This window comes from Argopecten irradians, chromosome 7 (genome assembly GCF_041381155.1).
Source record: "Argopecten irradians isolate NY chromosome 7, Ai_NY, whole genome shotgun sequence".
In the NCBI taxonomy this organism is placed as follows: Eukaryota; Metazoa; Mollusca; class Bivalvia; order Pectinida; family Pectinidae; genus Argopecten; species Argopecten irradians.
Genome location: NC_091140.1, coordinates 46,899,118 through 46,923,723, shown reverse-complemented (window position 1 = coordinate 46,923,723; position 24,606 = coordinate 46,899,118). Strand labels below are relative to the sequence as shown.

The window sequence follows — 24,606 nt, the reverse complement described above, 5'->3', positions numbered from 1 at the left end:
ATTGCTTTCGCAGAAATAATAATAACAGCTAGAAACATATATGATATATGTTTCTGATAATAATAATATAAAAAGGGAAAATCACATTAAGTTTTGATAATTAATACATTTATTATTTCTGTAAATTGACTGAATGATTTAAATACGAAGTATTTCAGAACGTTTTAACGGATCGGAGCGCCATGTATACGATCTTGTTACTGTACATATTTTCATTTCAACCACATCTAACAAATATATATACAACCAAAAGCGATATAAAATGCAATACAATACACTTTATTTGTTATTTCATAGATGTTATAATGATCGCTTCTACACGAAGCGGTAAACGTAATATCTTAGGAGAAAAGTAATGAACATTAAATCCGGATCGTCAAAGCGTCTCACCGGTATTTGGTTCTATTTTTAGTGGTTAACGTTAGCGGAAGTGGATCCTGCTAACGATTAACGCAAACGATTTCTAACGCAAACGATTATAAACGCAACTAACGATTAACGATTGCTAACGCAAACGATAAAGATTAACGATAAACGATTGCTAACGCTAACGATTGCTAACGGAAATAACGCAAACGCGAACGAAACGCAAATTTGGGAACGTTAAACGGTTCAGGTACTGTAATGAACAGTCTGTCTGTAACGTGAGTATACAAAAGGACCAACCCTCAAACATCGAGCCCATACCTGATATGAGTCCTAATTCTAACGGTCGGAAAAATGTTTTGGGCCCTATCAGTGAACTACGCGCTGCGGCTCAGGAGTTCAGTCCTCCTAAGCAACTAGGTTTGAAACCTAGGGACAAGCATCCCTACGGTCCGGCATCGAACCATAAACTTGAGGTTGATCCCCCAACATGTGCCTCTCGCACCTATGCATCGCCACAACTCCTCTCTACCAATGCACCTCATTCTCTGTCAAACCTATCATACACCCAGGAGTCAATACCACGCCCACCATCTGTCATGATGGCCCCATCGACCTACATACCCAGGCCAGTTGAGACCGAGCGAATAGACTTAAATCGCAAACGGGACTCCGACCCAACAGATACTGTCACTTCATCCGGCATGCGTGAAATTACCAAATATATAATGAAAAGAGATCTCCTTCTTCACAGGCTAACAACCTATAATGATAAGCTAATGAACACTACTCAGCATGGAAGAGTGGCTTCAAAGCAGTTATCTCTGACCTGGAAGTGTCCCCAGCCGAGGAAATAGAACTGCTCGTAAAATATCTCGGTAATGAGTCAAAACGACACGCTGAGAGCCTTAGATCCTCTAATGCCGCCAACCCATCGTCCGGACTCATCAGGGTTTGGCAACGACTCGATGAGAGATATGGTGCCCCAGAACTTGTTGAGGCCTCAATGCGTGATAAGCTTTCAAACTTCCCAAAACTTAATAATAAAGACACGAAGCGCCTATACGACCTAGCGGATATCCTATCAGAGATTGAATCAATAAAGGAGCAAGAGAACTACTGTTCCCTTATGTCCTACTACGACTCATCAGTCAGCGTAATTCCTATTGTTGAGAAACTTCCCCTCTACATGCAGTCCAAGTGGACAGATCGCGCGGCACGCTATAAGAAGGATAACACTGTGGGATTCCCGCCATTCAAGGTTTTCTGCAACTTTGTGCGCGAATTTAGTAGTCGAGCCAACGATCCTAGCCTAATCTACAAAAATGAAAACAAAACTCAGGTACACACTGAGAAAGGCAAGAAATCGACTATTCCTGTCGTATCTACAAGGAAAACGGACATTCCATCCGAGAGTGATAACATCTCACAGCCTTATACTCAACAGGAGAACCTGTGTCCTATTCATAATACTAGACATACCCTCAATGAATGCAGAGCCTTCCAACAAAAACCAATAGCAGAAAGGCGCCAGTTTATGAAGGAAAAGGGTATCTGTTTTCGGTGTTGCAAGGCAAATAGACATATTGCAAAAAATTGCAAAGAGAAATCTGTGCTCTGTTCCCGCTGTAAAAGTACTTCGCACTGTACTGCCCTACATGTTTCTAGCCCAACTAGCACGACTACTAAAGGACAACCTTCCGTATCCAACATCGTGAGCGACCATGGTGGGGAGGATCTACCAAGCAAAGATATTTCATCAGATGTTAATGCCAAATGTACACAGTTGTGCGGTAAAAACAAAAACGGAAAATCATGTGCAAAGACGGTTCTTGCTAGAGTATACCCCAAAGAATCTCCAGAACGCCAAATCCTCCTATATGTTATTATAGACGATCAAAGTAACAGGTCGCTAGCTACCACAAGCTTCTTTGAAACATTCCAGGAATGTGGTTGTGAATCAGAATACGTGATCTCATCATGTTCCGGTCAATTCGTTACTTCTGGACGCAGGGCATCTGGCTACATGATCGAATCCATGGATGGATCAGCAAGCATGAACCTACCTACTCTGATTGAATGTAACGAGATTCCTAATGCCCGGGATGAAATTCCAACCCCAGAAGTCACTTGGTATCATGATCACTTAAGAGACATATCAAAGGATATCCCGCAACTCCAAAGCCAAGATGGGACAGAAATCATGCTGCTTATAGGCCGTGACCTCATTGAAGCCCAACACGTATTAGATCAGCGTCTGGGTCCCAAAGGCACTCCATTTGCCGTAAGACTAAATCTAGGATGGGTTGTCATCGGAGAAGTCTACTTAGGGATCACCCATGATCCGAACTTCGTCCAAGTTAGTAAAACTCAATTACTCGGAAAGGGTCGTCCTACTATCCTGGCACCATGCACAAGCTCACTCCACGTAAATGACTCTGTCTTTCGTAGGACCCCAGACGACGACAAGCTTGGCCTTTCCGTCGAAGATAGAGAATTTATGGGAATCATGGAAGGAAAAATGAAAAGAAATAAAAACGGAAACTGGGAAGCCCCTCTCCCTTTTCGCCGCAACGGACAGCCCCTTCCGAACAACAAGTCACAAGCCATGGACAGAGCCAAATCCTTGACTCGAAACTTAAGAAGGAACCAAGAAAAAAAGGAACACTTTTGTTTGTTCATGAAGAACATGTTGGATCGTGGTCATGCAGAGATAGCGCCACCTATTTCGAACTCATTGGAACAATGGTATCTACCCATATTTGGAGTATACCATAAGAAGAAGACATCAAAGATTCGCGTTGTATTTGACTCCTCGGCCACATACCAAGGCGTCTCCCTCAACAGTGCTCTTCTCACAGGACCTGACCTCACCAACAGCCTTCTCGGTATTCTCATTCGTTTTCGCAAGGAAAGAGTGGCCTTTGTAGCAGTCATTCAACAAATGTTTCACTGTTTCTTTGTTACGGAAGAACACAGGAACTTTCTTCGGTTTCTTTGGCATTCTGAAAATGACCCAGACAAACCACTCACTGAATACCGGATGAAGGTACATACATTTGGCAACGCCCCCTCCCCGGCCAAAGCAACGTTTGGCCTTCGGAAATCAGTTGAAATCAACAAGGACAGATAAGGTGAGGACGTTTATGAATTCGTCAACAACAATTTTTACGTTGATGATGGCCTATCGTCCCGTCCAGATGCCGAATCAGCGATCGACCTCCTGAAAAGAACACAGAAATCCCTCCTTCAGGGAGGCAATCTCCGACTTCACAAAATATCGTCAATCTCTCGCATGGTCATGGACGCCTTTCCTTCAGACGATCTAGCCCAAGACCTACAGGACTTGAACTTCGACTCTGAATCACCCCCGATTCAAAGAAGTGTGGGAATATACTGGGATATCGTCTCTGATGAATTCACGTTTAAAGTCTCTGCCGAGGAAAAGACATTCACTAAACGAGCCGTCCTATCCACAGTCAACAGCCTTTATGATCCCCTTGGCTTCCTGTCCCCTGTCATCATCCGCGGCAAACTATTCCTCAGGAAGTTGATGAACGCCAAGGACTTGGCCTGGGACGACCCCCTACCTCACGAGTCGAAGGGTGCATGGGAGACCTGGAGGGAATCTTTGCGCGAGTTGGAAGGCGTTCGTATTCCACGCACGTACACTGACAATCCTCGCAGCGAGGTCAGAAAGGAACTGCACATATTATTGATGCCTCTGTCGAAGCTATCGCAGCCGTAGCGTATCTCAGAACTTTCGACTACGAGGACAAGATTCATATTTCTCATGTATTAGGAAAAGCTAAGGTTGCGCCGATGGAATGACATACCATACCCCGCCTTGAATTTTGCACGGCCGTCCTTGCCACTCAAATCCTGCAAACTGTGTTGGACAACTCCGAAATCGAGTTCGACGAGGTTAAGTTGTACTCCGATAGCAGGGTGGTCCTTGGGTACATCCATAACACGACCAGAAGATTCTACGTCTACGTTGCTAACAGGGTTGAACGGATCAGAAGGATCACTACACCAGAACAGTGGCTGTACATAAGCACCGACCAGAATCCTGCCGATCAGGGTACACGTTCCATTCCGTCAACGAAAATTCAAGAGAGTGTCTGGCTGAAAGGTCCTCATTCCTGACACTTTCTAATCTCGTGAAAGAAAACCCGGAGGAGCATGAATTGGTCAACGAGGATTCTGACAAAGAAATCAGGACCCTGGTCCAGGTTGTGAAAACCAATACTTCGGAGAAGCCAGCCACCAACCACGGCTCGCATCGGTTTGAGAAATTCTCCGACTGGATCTCGCTGATACGTAGCATATCTATCCTCAAACACGTCGCTAGATCTTTCAGTAAGAAAACGAATCCGAACAGCACTCAACATACGAATAATAATCAGGATTACAGGGATTCCGTCCCTTTTCACCAGGCCAAGAGCTTGATCATTATGGAAACTCAAAAGGATTTCTATATGGACGATTTCATGCAACTTACTAGGGAAGAAAAACTGTGACGTGACAGTCCCATCATTTCGCTTTCACCATACATTGATTCAAACGGTGTCATGAGAGTTGGAGGAAGACTGAACCGACTAAAGGATATTTTGAATCAAAATGAACTGAACCCCATTATCATTCCTGGTAAAAGCCACGTGGGCATGCTCATTGTTCGATACTACCATGCAGCCACCGAACACCAAGGTCGACATCTTAAGGAGGGCGCTGTGCGTGCAGCCGGATTTTGGATCGTCGGATGTCGACGTCTTGTAAACTCGATTATCCATCATTGCGTAAAATGCCGTAAGCTCAGAGGCCAACTTCTGTATCAAAAGATGTCGGACTTACCACTGGCACGTGTCACTCCTTCTGCGCCCTTCACGTTCGTCGGCCTCGATGTCTTCGGCCCCTGGCAAGTCACTTCGAGGAGGACCAGAGGCGGCCTAGCTCATTCCAAACGATGGGCTGTCATCTTTACGTGCCTGGCTTCACGTGCAATCCACATCGAAGTTGTCGAAGACATGACCTCATCGGCCTTTATCAACGCTCTTAGGAGATTTGTTTCTATTCGCGGAGAAGTTCAAGAACTTTACTCGGACCGCGGTACCAACTTCGTCGGAAGCACCAACGACATCACGATAGATACAATTAATGTTGGAGACGGCCCAGTGAAGGATTTCTTATATCGCAGGGGTATCACATGGAAGTTTAATTCGCCCGACTCCTCCCATGGGAGGAGTCTGGGAACGGATGATTGGCCTGTCAAGGCGTATTCTCGACTCCATGCTGCTGGAGCACAACAACAAGAACCTGACCCACGAAGTACTAACTACGTTAATGTATGAAGTGTGTGCCATTCTCAATGCACGACCTATCATCTCCGTATCAAATGATTCCGAAACTCCTCAGATACTCAGCCCTTCTGTCCTCCTTACGCAGAAAACTGGTAGAGTGGAAGAGCCTTTCCAGGAACTGGGCATTCGCGACATGTATAAGGCCCAATGGAAACATGTCCAGGTCCTAGCCAATTCCTTCTGGTGTCGTTGGCAAAAGGAATACCTACAATCACTACAGGGACGCAAAAAGTGGCAGTCTGAACGCCAAAATGTCAAAACTGGTGACATTGTACTGCTTAAAGACAAAAATACACCTAGGAACGACTGGTCCGTGTCTAGAGTCGTCGACACCTTCAGTGGAGAGGACAACCTTGTCCGAAAGGTTAAGGTCAAGGTCACCAGGGATGGAACCACCTCCTTCTACTTCCGCCCAGTTACGGATCTGGTACTGATTCTTAGTGAGTGACTTTAAATTGACCTATTATCATCATCAAGAGTGTTGTGAGGACTACAAATGTGACTTTAAACTTTTTTGTTTAACGCGATTTCCAGAACTGTTAAGTCTTGTTTACCTTCTTTTACGGTGTATTATTGTAGTATAGTGGTGATTGCTATTCGCAATCAGGTGGGGAGTGTCGTGTCTCACCCTTTTGTAATAAATTTAAATTCCGGAATACCCATTACGGAGTCCGGTTCCGGAAGTGGTCTTTTATTATCGACCGCACGAAAAAGAACTGGGAAAGAGAAACGTCATGTTTTGGACAGAATTACAACAGAGTCCTTAATAGTCTAAATGGTAAATACAAACTGTGATTGTGAATGATACTCTATAAGATATTATCTCTAATTGTGTGATTTACATTCGTATAACTATGCCGCGTTGTTTACCTAGCTATAGCTTAATTCAGCGTCGGCTGAAAACGTGTTACACGCTACTGTAAGGTAATACTATGTTTGTTTCTGTTTACAGTTTTTTACTCTGTCTCAGGACAGAGCTGCTGACAATCAAGAGAAACTGAATAAAGAATTTGAAAACTTAGAACCAGGACTTTGTCAGTACAACCATGCATATATGATGTGTCTGTCGTAGATAAATGAACACCTCTGAGCGATTACTGCATAATTTCACACAATAAAATATACCTACAGTGTAACTATACACTTACGGTGTTTGGAACCTCATATACATGAATATTATATGAGGACGTATATGTTCTTGATTATGTTATCCAAAATTGCGTTGTCTGAAATCGATCAGGTGACTTAATTCATACACATTTAATACTTAATTATCAGTATATAGGTACATAGTTGTTTGCCATTTAATTCTATTGTGATTTGGTGGATTTAATTCTATCAGAAACATATATTTCTGATTCTATATACCAAGTTTTGAGAACCGTTATATCACAAATATTTATAATTTAGCAGGAGTGATATTTTTTTCCATTTATTTTTTACGAAATACATTAAGCTTTCAAATAATACAGTACATCCGACGACTTGGTAATATTTCGCTCAAGTTCATTCATTGGTGTCTTCAATTGAAAAATAAATCATACACGGGTCAAGCGGGAAAAAATGAGACTGAAGATGTCTATTTCTAATCCAAACAGCAGATATGAGGTATCAAATTTAGAATACTATCGAATAGCCAATGTCGTGCTGCGTTACCTATATACTGCAGTAACTAAAACGTGTGGTCAACCGAGACTAATGAGCTGTGGGCTAACCAGATTACGTAATTAAGGTGTTTAGTGACCTGTCACGCTCACGTCAGGTGTCAAAGTATCAGTTCACAGGTAAGTTAGCTATGGACCATCATGTAATTGTTGTATAATGTGGTGATATTTGTTTTCACTTTTCAATTCTTGGTTTACAGTAAAATATACCGTTCGAACATAACATATAACAAGTGTATCAAGCACTAGATGTATATACATACACTTCAGAAACACTCATGTATATATTTGTACATATGTTTCTGGTTACATGTAAATGTATTCTTATAACAAAAACTACAAAATTATTTTCAAATGACATATAGAGAAAGAACAATGCAAATATAATGCACAATGTCAGAATTTTGATATTTCTGATAGTTGCTAGATTTCGGATATCCAATTCACTGTGAATTTTGGTCAATATCGATCGATATGTAATACCAATAATGATATTCTATATGACCAATAAATGTACTGTTGATGATGTTTAAGAACACATGTCGACATACATGTACATGTAGCATTAAAAGAAAGAGAGACTCATTACAGCTATGTTTAATAAACTATATACCATGAAATCAAACTCTCAAGTTTTTATTTTTTTAACCCCCCCTCCCAATTTATGTCTATGATATCTACGTGCATTGAGCTATAAAATACATTTAACACAAATTCTTTTCGTTATGTTGGTTCTTGAAATCCATAGGGCTAGTGAATTTTTATTTGCACAGAAATATTTTCAAATTGATGATTACATGACCATCATTCTCCGAATTCGTTCCTTTAGATCACATAATGAAAATTGAATATTCCCGAGGTTTAATTATTTAGTAAGCTGTCAAAACAAAGATAAGATCGCTGGTTAAAAGTTTTTACACAAGGTACACAAGGTGATGCCTACCAGAAACATATAAATCTAATAGGTATTTCTGCTTATGCATATGTATTTAGTCTGATTTTTGTTGCAATATTTCCTAATATATAATTTAATCGTCATCATAACTGTATACTGTATATATATTTGCAAAATTCTCGTAACCCAATTTCAGAAATACATATATGTATGTCCACCTTTGTGCTATAACCCAACTACTAAACACCTCACTGCCGTTGTCCTCGTGACGTCACATCCGGTTATTTCCCAAATCAGCGTGAGCGGCCCGATCGCGATATAGCATTCGATATACAGGTAAAAATCGAGTATTTTGGAGGGCGGAATCTCGGTACTAAAGCGGCCGATTTTGATGCGGTTTTCAACATTCTCGTCAGGAGATCAAAGAGAATAACATATCAAAATATAATTTTCCGTTCCGTGTTCACTTTAATGGTGGAACAAACCCTACATGTGTGAAGCATGGTACCTAAAATGCACATAAAAGAGTTAGGATTCCTAGTATGCCAGAAAATGTTTCATGTTAGTTGCTAAATCAGCCATGTCGTATATGATATGATTCATTTAAAGAGTTATATTATTTTAATATAAAGAGAAATCAATTCAAGCTGTGGTCTATGGATTCTGAACACAAATCTTGCTTTTACATCAAATCCAATATACTGTACATACCTATTGATTTTCCGTCACATCGCCATGAAGGTTATGAAGTCTTTGAAAATCAAAAACCAGCCAAGATTTTCCTTTCTTGTAAAATTGCATAAACTTCATTATTAATTTGTCATTATTTACAATAAAATATTATCTAAAAGAGTAAATGAACACACACACACACACACACACACACACACGCACACACACACACACACAGCGAAGCCTGCTCACATGTTGATATTTGTAATATGATACATGTAAATATAGCTTTTAAACAAACGCTTTAGATACACCAAAGTCGAAGGCTATATGTATTTTATGATTCCGGAGCTTAGACATCCAAATTATATGAAAGCAACAATTATCTCTTACCGATATCGTGTGGTTTCAGGACAACCGACCGTCAAGTGTCCGCAGGGTTCCGCTAAATTGGAAAAAACATGCTACAAGGTTTTCGCCGAAAAGAAGTCATGGAAAGAGGCCTGGGTTAGTGTCAAAGTTATTTATTTAATTTTATTTTCTTTTCTTTAAAGGCCCATTACCTTTCCGGAGCAAAATATAAAGGTTTCTTAAAAAACATTAATAACACCAGAAAAAGCATACTGATGATCTAAAATAAGGTTACGACACTTAACATATGCAAGATTGCCTGCGTAATATATGAAAACAGTGGAGAGTCAATTCGCTGTTTTGCCGTCTGGCGCAGTGATAGTCAACTACCGCGCGGTATTTTGGACGACGGCGGGAAACATAATACGACCCGCGTTATGAAAATAAACATTTTATTTATTTTAATCAAATCGTTCAGAAGGTGATGATAACTGTAGTATTTACGGTAACTTAATAATTTTTAGGACTCTACAAAATTATCGATCTTGTTTTACATTCCCATTTTAAAAATTAAAAGCCGTTTCGGAAAGGTAGTGGGCCTTTAAAGGTTCACTTGCTCTCGGCGACTTTATCTTAAAAGTGTTAATCAAATGAGCTTGATGCTAACATAGAAATATGATATGTTTTTGTGTTTTTTTTTACTTTACATTGCTGGCGTTTTGAAGGAAAATATTGCGTACACAATTTTCAACATATGTATCATTCGGTAATAAATGAACACATACTAGTCTGCAAAATTAGTTGTAACTCTCATACTTACTGTACTTACGTCCGAAACTTGCTCGTGCTATTATTGTGATATGTTTTTGTGCTTTTTTTTACTTAATAATTCTTAGTAAATAAGATATATCTCAACAGCTATACACGTACAATATGTATAGACTGTATAATTTTGTGTCCAGAGAGCTTGTTATGTAGGGGATTCCCAATCACCTGCCCTTTAGACTACATTTTGTCTTCCTTATCTATTGACCTATGTTCAAATGTTATTGTCTGTGACAATATTTATTATTTTTCCCCAAATATTATACATAATTTTGTAGCAGAGGGCTTGTAGGTAGGGAATTTCCAATCACCTGCCCCATGGACCCCATTTGATCCATCTTAGCTATAATCCTATGTATAAATGTCATAATTTGTCTGTGATAAACTTTTATAGTGACTATTGTATTGCGTCATAAATATAAAATCATATCTTAACTGAAATATACTGTATCTACATGTATGTATGAAACTGAAACCACATATGCTTTGTGTACGTTTAATTTTCCCTTTATATTTGTTATCCTAGTTCTTGTGTTTCTATATTTTTGTTTGTCGAAAAACAAGTTACTGATAACTTATGTTGTATGTAAATATTCGACGTAAAATAAACGATTCTTGTATCTTGCCTTAAATATTGATAGGCCCAATTTCACACACAACTTGCGTAATACGACACTTACGGTTCTTACTTCATGTAAGCTTTCTTTCTTGCATAAAAATCTTTTTGAATGACGCATTTAAAAAATCAAATGTCATTACCGTAACTTCTTGGTCATTACCGTCACATACCGGTCATTTCCGTAACACAATGTCATGACCGTAATGTCTTGTTATTACCGTTACATATACCGGTCATTTCCATTACCGTATCATGTGCATATAGCAGGGTTTTTATAGCTAGAATAATGGTGTGGATAAAAATTAACAGTGGAATAAAATGTAGATACATAAAAAGATGGGTGAATGTCGATACACGCGTTCTGAATTTATCTTACGGGATAAAGTATATGAAATAAGTCTAGAATTCCCAAAATATTTGCAAATGTGATATTCAAATTTTTTTGTTTTTTTTTTCATTGAAAATAAGGTATTTTGTTCAATGATGGCTGTGTTACACTAAATCACGCGTACCCTAATCGCTATATTCAAATGAAAAAAATAAAGTTTTTTTCAGTATTGACAGAAATAGTTATGTTACGGCAATGACAACGGGACACAAAAATTAAAATTGAATATCTGAAAAAACATATTGAATTCGACTCGCTGCTAGTATCAACGATAGATAGATAAATTCCTCGTATTATAGCACAGCATAAAAAATATTAAAAAAAAAATAAATAAATAAAAAAAAAATAAAAAAAAATAAATAAAAAATTCGAATGACCCATATGTATTATTTATGTCCAAAACAAACATAACGACCATTCTCAATATCTACTGTACCGTTCACAAGACGTCAAGTTCATCATTTGTAGACATGCGGTATATTTTTCTTTCGAAAAGACCTCCATATTTATATGTGAAAAAATATGTTTCGCTGTGAAATTGATATTGCAAACGGTTCAATTGTATTGCCTAGTAGGTAAGTGATGTAAAATAAGCGTGTTAAAGTGCATACAGACGTTTTAATAATGGTTTGCTCAAATTTATTCATAGATCACATTTTAACTCAACCCCTTAAATCCCCCCCAAAAAAATGGAACAAACGAAAATCCAATATTTTGTCTCAAAGTGATTTTTCACCGTTTTGCATCAACAATTTTGGTAACATATACAGAGGCAGTTAAACCTTAGCACTGGACATACCGAGGCAGTTAAACCTTAGCACTGGACATACAGAGGCAGTTAAACCTTATACTTAGCACCGGACATACAGAGGCAGTTAAACCTTAGCACCGAACATACAAAGGCAGTTAATCTTTAGCACTGCACATACAGATCTAGAGGCAGTTAAACCTTAGCCACGATTCAGTCCATTTTTGGTGCTATCCCATGCTTAGTTTCAGAGAAAAAGTCGTTTATATGGAAATAGCCAAATTGACCCCTTTTAACCCCGCCCCTCAGATCCCTGGGGGGTCAGCTCCATCATTTGTACAATTTTCAGACAGTAACCCATAAGGATGCTACCAGTCAAATTTTGTTGAATTCCGACCAGCTGTCATGGAGAAGAAGTCAGTTGTTGACGGACGGACGTCGGACGCCGGACGCCACGGTATCGCATAAGCTCACCTTGGTCCTTAGGACCAGGTGAGCTAAAAAAAATAAAACTAAAACCTTTTAACTACTTTTACAGAGGAGCTGAAATGGATCCCGAGCCTCGTAGAATTCGGATTCTGTCCTGGAACATGGATTACATGAAGATGCGCTCCAGCAACGGACCAAAGCAGTGTGTGAAATCATCAACAAGTGAGTACATAATTCTTTACTTCAAGTTACCACAAGCCCTCCAACTCTAGGTTTCAAGTAATGCTTTCCATTATCTCCTTTGGCACATTTTGTACATTGTTCCTATAGTATACCAACTTACCTTGGCCAGGCGCGGATTCAGAGGGGAAGGGTTTACGGGAGAATAAGATCGTAACCCACCTGGTTCTTAATGTCATAATATTATTAATAATTTTTTGGCCGATTTTGTTTGTAACGAGCATTTCCATTGGCTTAAAAATTAACTTTATCATCCCATAAAGGAAAAGATGGCGTCGCCATTTGTAAAGTCGCATCGGATTGGCATACTGATTTCATAGATAAAAGAGTCCCAAAATGAATTTTGAATATTAAAGAAAATATCTTTAGTAAATTGAATAAAAGGATTAATTAGAATATATTTTGTTATGTTATGGAGATATAATACAAATATCTGAGTGTACTCTCATCATAAACCGCTTCGCGGTTTATTTAGAGTACAGTAAGATTTTTGTGTAACATAACATAAAAATCTATTCTAGTTAATCCTTAAATATGCTCATTTTGTAACAGAGAGAACCCTCACGCTGTTTTTCTACAAGAGGTGACAGTTGCGACACAAGCGATTATTGAATTCAGCTGTCCTACCTACCAAATAATACCTGGAGGAGAAAGAAAATATTCCACCTGTATATTAATTAAGATTGGACAGGTGGAGATCATCATCACCAAACATTACCTTTCATAACAGAATGATGATAAGAAATCTTCTGCTTTTACAGGTAAGTTTTTATTTCTGCATTATTTGCAAAAGAGAAACATTACTTTTGACCGTTTTACCACCAATTAGTGATCAGCAAATTTTTTTTGCAAAAAGATACCTTAGGGTCAGCTGCATGTATGCTATTCAGAACATTCATCTTTTCTGGGCTCAGAGGTCAAAGGGTGAAAATTAATATTTTTATTGTTTTAAGCCCCAAATAAATAAATTACCGTACTTTATCATAGAATAGTAATTATATATATTTTTCAATTTTTGTCTGCAAATCACGGATTTGTGTATTTAGTAAAGAAAACGGATGGACAATTGACGAAGTATGTCACTGAGTTAAGGCATAGATAACCATTCGTTCTATTTTAGCGCAGTTTTCCTGAAAACTTTCCTTTTACAATGATTTGAAAGCTGTATCAGAACTCAAGTAACCATAAAGGCGCCTGGGACTTGTGTTAATACCCATTCTAGCCTTGTTTACTATTCTGTTCCATTGCAGTGCAAGATTAAAACGGAGAATTTTGTGTTGTTGACCTCGCATTTAGAAAGCAAAAGACACTATCGTATTGAGCGTGAAGCTCAGCTACAGAAGGCATTCCGTGTGATGGGGAAATCTTCGGAGTCGTCAACCGTCAGCTTTGGAGGGGATCTCAATTTACGTGATGAAGAAGTTAGTACATCGTCATTTCTAGAAACAATTCCATTACGATATTTGAAATTGCTAGCATTGCCTGAAAAACACATACATGTTCATATTGTATATCAATGCTTTCCATTGTTGGCATCTAGCTGATGTTCAACTAATCTAATAACATTAGACGTCGGTTATTGAGAAACTTCTGATGGGCAATATCGACACGACGTAATGATCAAAAGTATCTCGTCGTGCTGTACCTCTATCACTGTTGGAATAATGTTCAACGGGATTAATTATATGGAGATTAGCCGAAAACTGTAAAATATATTGGAGAGAGGACTGTGTCGAGGCCCTGTGTCGCGGCCCTTTCCACATATTGTAAAGTTTCAGGCTGTATCTCTAACTTTAAACATAGCAAGTCTTTGTGTTAATAAAGTACACTTTTATTTCCAATTTAAGCCATTTTTTTTTGCATTTGTATATGAGCTCGGGTAACTCTACCTATGTGCATTCAACCGTGACAAATTCAATATAGACAATGGCAACATACCTTTGCCTGTGATGAATAGCAATTCATGAACGGAATGCATGAAGCATGAAACTGTCTGTAAATTCACTTTCACCATGTCCACCGACAGTTATGGAGGGATATTACTTTCTCAATTTAAGCGATATAAAAAGGACATTTCTTTCCAATGTCTAATGTGGTAAAGACATGACATATGAAACTAGACTTGCAATTTAGGCGTTTGTTCGAAAGTGTCTTTGTACTGTCCAAGACCTTAATTTTTTCTTTCAAAAATCCTTTTATTTCCTCATATAAAGTACAGAACTTCCATGGGAAGGTAGAAAGCTGAAAGTACAACAAATACCTATAAGTTTAACTCTCAAACTAGTTATTGTTGTAGGTATAATAAACTGAAATGTACACGAATTTACGATATGTAAATAACCACGTTATCATAATCAAAATCTAATTTACGATGTCTGACTATTAAACTGATGCGACATCTTATACAACCCTAACACAAATATATACGGATCAATTATACATACTTATCAACATAAAACATCATATGGAGGGGAATAAACTTACTCTGTGGGGGCCTAAAGTTATCCTTGAGGGCAAACATGCGAACATGCGCCATATTGTTTTCCTTATACTGCCCAAAGCATTCTGGGAGACCCGAAAATGAAAGATCATAAGATCATTAATCTAGGAGAGATAACTCCTATACACTAATACTCAAGTCTGTACGTAGTACATATCTATCAAATAAAACAGTTGACTGAAGTCAGGACATTCCCCGCCTGAGTTGATATTATAAACTCACTACATTATTTTACAACTATATACAAAACTGTCTTTCATGTCCGGTAAGAATAAAACATGGGAGTAACATGTACCATGACTCCTTAACTCAAAATATGAATTAACACTGTATATGTAGCACTGTTCAATCCTACACAGAAAGTCACTTAGAACACAAATGCACCAATTGAGAAATTGGTCGGGTATATGTCGCTTTGGAACCGTCTCGTGTCTCCATATTGGAGGCATGGGGTGGGTTAAACTTCCAAACAGCCTTGTTTTTCAGCAGAAATCCATCAATGTCCTGGTCCTCTATGTTTATGACGTTTAAGCATAGTTCACCTGCCGCTCCAACAAAATTTGTACCGCGGTCTGATCTAAACTCTTTCACTGGACCTCTGAGAGAAATAAATCTACGCAGAGAATTTATGAAGGACGATGAGCTGAGTTCTTCCACAATTTCGACATGAATTCCTCGTGTGACCAGGCAAGAAAATATTATGGCCCATCGTTTAGAATTAGCGGCTCCTCCACGGGTGCGACGAGTCGTCACCGACCAGGGACCAAACGTATCGACTCCAACATATGTGAATGGTGGACTTGGAGTGAGTCTATCTAGTGGAAGATCTGACATCTTCTGATGTTCAACGGTTCCTCTGAGTTTCTTACATTTCACATATGCATGAAGGATAGAGTTGATTAATCGCTTTCCGCCTGTCACCCAGTAACCTGCAGAGCGGACCGCGCCCTCTGTCAAATGTCGACCTTGATGATGAATATCTTCATGATAATGTCTAACTAGTAATTTTGTGTTTTCTCTCCAGTTTCAAGCGTTGATTTTTTAGACGTCCTCCAAGCCGAATCAAGCCATCAGAGTCTAATACAGGGGACAAGGTCACTAAACTGCTATTTCTAGGAAGAGGGCAGTTTCCTTGTAGACAATGGAGTTCATTGGCATATACTTCCCTCTGGACCTCCTTCAATACTAGAAGTTCTGCCTCTTGATAGTAGTCTACTACATTACGTTCATCTGAACTGTTCCCTTGAAGTGACGCTGCCTTTTGCTTCAATCTTGATATAGCCAAAATCAACCGTTTCCAGGACGAAAACCTTTCAAACCGGTGGTTACCAAGTCCCTTCTTAGTCACTGCTGTCTTTAGGACATTCACTTGAGAATGAACTTCTTTATCTTGATCGGGGTCAACAATCTCATATGTCTTCTTTTCAGTCTTCTCGTCAAGAAATTCAACTGGGCCCTGAAGCCATGAACCGTTACCTTTGTGAAGATCCGATGCCTTTTCTGGCCTTGTAGCCTGATCTGCAGGATTTCTATTGGTAGGCACATAATTCCACTGGGGACATGCTGACGCTCTTAGTATCCTAGCAACTCGGTTTCCAACGTACACATGGAACCGACGAGTTTTATTGTTGACATATCTTAAGATAACTTGACTGTCAGTATAGAAATATGTTGCATCAATCGTCACTGCCAAATACCTTGTTATGAATTCTGAAAGTTCCACAGAAAGCACCGCTACACACAACTCGAGCCGGGGAATGGTGTGTCCGTGTTTCGGTGCGACCTTAGATTTTCCCAACACGAAACCGAGGTTATAGTTTCCATGTATATCGTAGACCTTCAGATAGCCTACAGCACCGATCGCCTCCTTGGACGCGTCTGAGAACATATGCAGCTCGCGGCGTACACTTCCTTCTAGAGACATGTCTGTAAAAGTTCTTGGAATCCTCAAAGATTCAAGGTCTTTGAGAGACCCTTTCCATTCGTTCCAATCATTTTGAACATCCTCAGGTAGTTCCTCATCCCAGGTCACAGTATTGTCCTTAATGGCATTCCTTAGAATGAGTCTGCCTCCTAGCAGCACTGGGGCGATAAATCCTAAAGGATCGAAGATGCTATTTATCGTGGACAAAATACCTCTTTTGGTACATGGTTTCTCTCCAATAGAGACACGGTATAGAAAAGTATCAGACTTGAGTTCCCACGACAAACCTAAACTTCTTTGTACACCTGCTGTATTTGAGTCAAAGAAATCACTCTCACTGAGCTCTTTTGCTAAGTCATCTCGTGGAAAGCAAGAAAGAACCTCTGCCCTGTTTGAAGATATCTTGTGTAACCTCAGATTTCCGTTTTCTTTCAACCTTTGCTGGGTCTTCAGCATCAATTCCACTGCCGTTTTCTCATCAGAAAATGATCTTAAACTATCATCGACGTAAAAATGGTTCCGGACAAAATCGCAAACTTGATCGCATGATTCATCGTTTCCATGGTTACATGCAGATTTCCGCAGCCCCATAGTTGCCACCGCAGGAGATGGCGAGTTACCGAACACATGCACTCGCATTCTATAATCTACCAGATTCTTCGTTGGATCATTCTCCTCAAACCAGAGAAATCTTAGAAAGTTTCTGTGCTGTTCATGTACTTGAAAGTTGAAGAACATTTGTTCAATGTCGGCAGTTATGGCAATCTTTTCTTTTCTGAAATTCAAGAGGACTCCCACCAAATTGTTTGTCACATCTGGACCTGTCATAAGGACATCATTCAATGAGTGTCCGTTAAATTTGGCAGAGCTATCAAAAACCACTCGCACCTTCCCAGGTTTCTGAGGATGGTATACCGGAAAGATGGGGAGGTATCTACACTCCTCTCCCTCTTGGATAGGGGGTGCTATTTCTGCATGTCCCTTTGTGAACATGTCCTCCATGAAACTGCAAAATTTTTCTTGTTTTATGGGATTTCTTTTCAAGTTTCTGGCAAGGTTTTCGGTTCTTTGGACTGCCTGCACGCGGTTGTTGTCCAGCCTAATACGTCCTTGTCTGAAGGGAAGTGGGGCACTCCATTTTCCTTCTGGTGACATGAAAAATCCATCCTCCATAATATCAATGAATTTTTTGTCTTCTTGTGACAAACCATTGGTCTCATCATCTTTACTGTGACTAAATATGTCCTCAGAGATATTCAGTGTTTTGTCTCCTAGGGTATCTACACTCCTCTCCCTCTTGGATAAGGGGTGCTATTTCTGCATGTCCCTTTGTGAACATGTCCTCCATGAAACTGCAGAATTTTTCTTGTTTTATGGGATTTCTTTTCAAGTTTCTGGCAAGGTTTTCGGTTCTTTGGACTGCCTGCACGCGGTTGTTGTCCAGCCTAATACGTCCTTGTCTGAAGGGAAGTGGGGCACTCCATTTTCCTTCTGGTGACATGAAAAATCCATCCTCCATGATATCAATGAATTTTTTGTCTTCTTGTGACAAACCATTGGTCTCATCATCTTTACTGTGACTAAATATGTCCTCAGAGATATTCAGTGATTTGTCTCCTAGGGTATTCTTAATCTTAAAATTGAGGTCATTTGGAATGGTGTGAAACAAGTTTCTCGGCCACAACGAAGAACATTAGTTTTATTCACTGTAACCATCTCGGATTGGTGAACTGCTCCAAGACAGGTTTCTCCAATGATAACCCAACCTAATCGAAGTTTCTGAGCGTAGGGTTCATGGTCGTCTCCAATTCTTTGGTCCAGAACATGGTGTGCAGCGATTATATCTCTACCAATGAGTAAAGAAATTTCTGCAGTAGTGTCCTCCTCAGGTATCATTCTCTCGAGATCCCTTAAATGCCTGTAATTTCTTGCAACCGTAAGTGTGGGGATTTCCTGCCTTACGTTAGGGATGCTGTTACATTACAGGATTGATTGGAGCTTCAGACTGTGCCTGCCATCAATAGACTCAAGAGTGAAGTTCTGTCCAAGCCTACCTATCTTACTATCTTGTCCTGAGCACGACGACATCATGTACTCAACTTCCTTATCATTTTCATTGAAAAAGTCAAACACCTCAGAGCGAGCAAGGGAGCGATTGCTCTGGTCATCTATTATTGCATATGCCTTCATACATTTCTGGCCCTTACGAATGTTGACGAGGACTCTCGCACCTTCCCAGGTTTCTGAGGATGGTATACCGGAAAGATGGGGAGGTATCTACACTCCTCTCCCTCTTGGATAGGGGGTGCTATTTCTGCATGTCCCTTTGTGAACATGTCCTCCATGAAACTGCAAAATTTTTCTTGTTTTATGGGATTTCTTTTCAAGTTTCTGGCAAGGTTTTCGGTTCTTTGGACTGCCTGCACGCGGTTGTTGTCCAGCCTAATACGTCCTTGTCTGAAGGGAAGTGGGGCACTCCATTTTCCTTCTGGTGACATGAAAAATCCATCCTCCATGATATCAATGAATTTTTTGTCTTCTTGTGACAAACCATTGGTCTCATCATCTTTACTGTGACTAAATATGTCCTCAGAGATATTCAGTGTTTTGTCTCCTAGGGTATCTACACTCCTCTCCCTCTTGGATAGGGGGTGCTATTTCTGCATGTCCCTTTGTGAACATGTCCTCCATGAAACTGCAGAATTTTTCTTGTTTTATGGGATTTCTTTTCAAGTTTCTGGCAAGGTTTTCGGTTCTTTGGACTGCCTGCACGCGGTTGTTGTCCAGCCTAATACGTCCTTGTCTGAAGGGAAGTGGGGCACTCCATTTTCCTTCTGGTGACATGAAAAATCCATCCTCCATGATATCAATGAATTTTTTGTCTTCTTGTGACAAACCATTGGTCTCATCATCTTTACTGTGACTAAATATGTCCTCAGAGATATTCAGTGATTTGTCTCCTAGGGTATTCTTAATCTTAAAATTGAGGTCATTTGGAATGGTGTGAAACAAGTTTCTCGGCCACAACGAAGAACATTAGTTTTATTCACTGTAACCATCTCGGATTGGTGAACTGCTCCAAGACAGGTTTCTCCAATGATAACCCAACCTAATCGAAGTTTCTGAGCGTAGGGTTCATGGTCGTCTCCAATTCTTTGGTCCAGAACATGGTGTGCAGCGATTATATCTCTACCAATGAGTAAAGAAATTTCTGCAGTAGTGTCCTCCTCAGGTATCATTCTCTCGAGATCCCTTAAATGCCTGTAATTTCTTGCAACCGTAAGTGTGGGGATTTCCTGCCTTACGTTAGGGATGCTGTTACATTACAGGATTGATTGGAGCTTCAGACTGTGCCTGCCATCAATAGACTCAAGAGTGAAGTTCTGTCCAAGCCTACCTATCTTACTATCTTGTCCTGAGCACGACGACATCATGTACTCAACTTCCTTATCATTTTCATTGAAAAAGTCAAACACCTCAGAGCGAGCAAGGGAGCGATTGCTCTGGTCATCTATTATTGCATATGCCTTCATACATTTCTGGCCCTTACGAATGTTGACGAGGACTGTTTTGGCACAGGACTTCCCTCCAAACGCTCTCCCACATATTTGAGTACATTTAGAGTTCACAGGGTTCGAATCCTTGACTGATACACTTTCCTGATTACTGGGTTTCCCGCCATGCTTCAAGTGAGGTTCACGGTGAAAGGCAGTGCAGTGAGAGACACTGCCACAGTTCCCACACTTAACATTTTGTGTACAGTCTTTTGCTAGGTGTTTACCGGCGCAGCATTTAAAACAGATTCCATTTTTTTTAATGATTTCTCTCTTTTCCTGGATTGACTTTGCTTGAAATGTCTTACAGTCCCTTAGGTAATGTGTTACCTTCTTTCCATGGATGGGACAGGTATCCTCAATAGGGCTCTGATTTTCCACATCTGTTTTCCTGGTGGAAAGTGTGACCTTAGTGTTGGATGGTTGAGTACTGTTACTTGTCCGTTGGTTGTTAGATTTCTTTACAGGTGTAACTGAAGCAGAATCAAATTTGAAGCTGGGGTCGTTCATCCTTGTTGCCATACTCCTGACAAAGTCAGTGAACAATGTAAATGGTGGATATAAAATATTATGTTGCTGTTTATATCGTATGGCACGGTCAGTCCATTTTCCTTGTATAAAGGCTGGAAGCTTGCTCACTATGGCATTGACACCTGCTGATGAGTCCAAGTATGCTAGGGATGTGGTGTATCTATCGTGTTGTTTTAGACACTCTTACTCAGTAAGGAGGTCCGACAGTTCATATATCTTAACGGAATCCTTGGAGGTCAACTTAGGAAACTGTTAAAAATTTTGTTGATAGGCCTGAACTACTAACTCTGGGGCTCCATATCGCTGATCGAGTCTGTCCCATATCTTGCTTACAGCTTCTGTCTCATTAGAACAGTTAGCGGCCCTTAGACTATTTGCTTGTATTGACGAGTCAGGCCCGAGCCACCGACAAAGCAAATCCAACTCCTCAGTAGGGTTGAGCTCCAGCTCTTTACCAATATTCTTGAAACTTGACTTCCACACAAAATACCTCTCTGGCTTATCATTGAATTGTGAGAGCCGAGACAATATTAGGTCCTTTTTCATGATATATTTTGTAAGTTCGGTCTCTCCAGGTGACTGCGTAGGTGTCTGAGGAATCGCAGGCAGTTCTCCAGGTGACTGCGTAGGTGTCGGAGGAATTACAGGGGGTGGATATAATTCCTGGTTATGTCTAGGGGTAAATGGATGCGAGTTTGGGTCCAATCTTGTTTTACTGTTGAGATCACTAACACTTGGAACAGTGAAATTGTTTTTGTGTACCTTAGGGGTCCTTTTAAGGTTGAAGGTATTGGGGGAAGGGGGGTCCTCCTCAGAATGTGGATCCATATTGACTCTAGGCAGCCCTGCCACATAATCTTCAGTACGCTGCTCTGTAACAGCATTCAAGTCCTCATTGAGAGACGAGTCCTCGGAGGAGAGCATTTCCTCCTGCATCACTTCAAGTTCAGCTTCAGCTTCCTTTAACTCCCTCTGTGTGTCCAATAACTTCAAGCGTACCTTGATATTTTCACTTTCCATCCGTTTCTCAGCTTGTTCATTAAGTATAGTGGCTTCTTGTTCAGCAAATTGTAGTCTCACTCTAGCTACTTCCATCTTTGCCCTTTGTCTCATTAAAAGTGAACTTGTTGAACTTACTGTTGAACCTGTGACTGAACTCCTTTTCGAATGGTGGGATCTAGATGTAGACTTTGTAGACTTTGATGTAGTGGATTTGGCTTTTGCAGCTGCTCTTAAATTTCCTTCATTTCCTGTCCTATGATCAACATCTTCAACATCTGCTGAGATTTGATGAGACTGTTTTTCTAAAGTTGAACCACCATCATTCTGTTCTAATTCTTGTATGATTAAGTCTATTCATACTAACACACTTCTCTCCATTAACTGTAATGAGGTCAACTCATTGAGGCTTTCCATTGTACGTGTCTTTTCCAAATATTGCATAAATGTCTGCACCTTTTGTGTATAACATTCTCTGACTTTGATAAGTTCATGTCTCAAATGTCCTATATCTTGACCTCTGTCCTTTTCTGTATGTATTTCTATAATGATCCTGTCAATGTCCTTGCGTAATACTGATAATGTACTACTGGATGTTTCCACTATGTGATGATAGTGTTGTAATGCCTTTTCTGAGAGTTTCCGGATGCGAGGACCTTCTACATCCTGTCTATCATCGTTGTTCGCGGCCATGCTAGCAGACTTTCTACTGTACTGTCCAAGACCTTAATTTTTTCTTTCAAAAATCCTTTTATTACCTCATATAAAGTACAGAACTTCCATGGGAAGGTAGAAAGCTGAAAGTATAAAAAATACTTATAAGTTTAACTCTCAAACTAGTTATTGCTGTAGGTATAATATACTGAAATGCACACGAATTTACGATATGTAAATAACCACGTTATCATAATCAAAATTTAATTTACGATATCTGACTATTAAACTGATGCGACATCTTATACAACCCTAACACAAATGTATACGGATCAATTATACATACTTATCAACATAAAACATCATATGGAGGGGAATAAACTTACTCTGTGTGGGCCTAAATTTATCCTTGAACATGCGAACATGCGCCATATTGTTTTCCTTATACTGCCCAAAGCATTCTGGGAAACCCGAAAATGAAAGATCATAAGATCATTAATCTAGGGGAGATAACTCCTATACACTAATACTCAATTATGTACGTAGTACATATCTATCAAATAAAACAGTTGACTGAAACAGGACAGTCTTGCTAAAATGATCACATATAACAGTGATTTCCATGCCAGTTCAAAACAGTCGGTGTGCCCCAGAACTTTCATTCAACTCGGAGGATTTAAAATTTTTTTTTTTTTTTTTTAAACATAAAAGTTTATTCATAATAGGCATGTTATCATGATACATGTAGTGTCCTCACACAGGAGGAGATCCATTCACCATTCCCACTTTCATACATAGCTAGGCCTAGAACCTACAGATTTATGTCAAAAAATCTTGGATTTATTGGGAAAATACTAAATCATTATGAACACATATATCTTCAAACTACGTGCAATTTCATTCAGCAAGTCATTGGATGAAAATTAATGATTGATCATGATTCAATTCATTCTTTAAATGCCTGTTAAGCAGTAGGCCTACAATGTAACTGCCCGAAAAACATAGTTTTGAGTTTGAATGTTGAATTTTGACATTTGTTTCACGTAGTCTATGAAGGGGGTACCGGTGTCCCGCCAGGTATCCAAGACGTCAGGGAGATTACTGGTCGAAGACCGGAGGCGGCTTATACATGGAGCATGTCTCTCAATGACAACTTAGTTTTCCGTTGAAAATTTAACCCGAGGTTCCGATTTGATCGGTTGTACATTTTGAACTTGTTTGACTTGAACGTGTTGCACAGTGTGGAAAGATTCCAAGAGATCATTGGGGATTGTTGACTCATTTCAATATATTGTCCAAGGTCAAAAATGCTGCTTCCACGGTCAAATAGTCATGGAATGCCCATGACTCTAATTCATCAGTGTTGGGCATGGAAGTTTAATAGCATTTTGTTATGTCATAATTGCAACACAACATGTTCAAATTTTGATATGATTTTGACTAAAAACATTTTGTAAACCATTGATCATTCATTTAAGTCCATTGGAATGACGAACTGGAGGGTTTAGTTATTACCAATTAACATTTGTTATCTTTATGTTTTGAAAGACAACAAACTATCTACAAAGGATTATGGATTTCGTTTTATCTTTTTTTCTATAAATATTGATCACTTCAACAGAAAAAAAACTATTCAAAAAGTTTATTTTTAATTAACTTAATTGTAATAATTGAACTGAATTGATTATTATAGTCAGTCAATTATGATATAGCTTTCATGGTGTTCACGTTGCATTGTTTTTGTGATATTATTGTAAATTTTCGGTAGTTCTTACCTAAGACTTGTTTTGGAACAAGTGATGCTTCTTTTGGTTTAATGATTGAGTTTTAAAAATGAAAAATATATAAATATATTGTTTTGTTGCTTGTATTTGAATTTTGTATGGG

General features: G+C 39.4%; 2 protein-coding genes and 1 pseudogene across 2 annotated transcripts; all 3 read left to right on the top strand.

The window, feature by feature from the left end:
* The first annotated feature begins 692 nt into the window (after window positions 1-692).
* On the top strand, window positions 693-3,499 carry LOC138327284 (uncharacterized). Its single transcript, XM_069273260.1, has 2 exons — window positions 693-1,074; window positions 1,161-3,499. Exons 1-2 carry the CDS (start codon window positions 693-695, stop codon window positions 3,497-3,499), a joined length of 2,721 nt encoding a protein of 906 aa, XP_069129361.1.
* A 1,441-nt stretch (window positions 3,500-4,940) lies between these two features.
* Window positions 4,941-5,717, top strand: LOC138327283 (uncharacterized). The gene has a single exon (XM_069273259.1). It carries the CDS (start codon window positions 4,941-4,943, stop codon window positions 5,715-5,717), a length of 777 nt encoding a protein of 258 aa, XP_069129360.1.
* A 142-nt stretch (window positions 5,718-5,859) lies between these two features.
* Window positions 5,860-24,049, top strand: LOC138327282 (tyrosyl-DNA phosphodiesterase 2-like; annotated as a pseudogene).
* The last annotated feature ends 557 nt before the right edge of the window (window positions 24,050-24,606 follow it).

Excerpts from the sequence above, each read along its gene's own strand:
- LOC138327284 (XM_069273260.1), top strand. The coding sequence starts at position 693 with ATGAGTCCTAATTCTAACGGTCGGAAAAATGTTTTGGGCCCTATCAGT. Across the intron at positions 1,075-1,160 it reads TGTCACTTCATCCGGCATGC|CATGGAAGAGTGGCTTCAAA; the intron begins GTGAAATTACCA and ends AACACTACTCAG.
- LOC138327283 (XM_069273259.1), top strand. The coding sequence starts at position 4,941 with ATGAGAGTTGGAGGAAGACTGAACCGACTAAAGGATATTTTGAATCAA.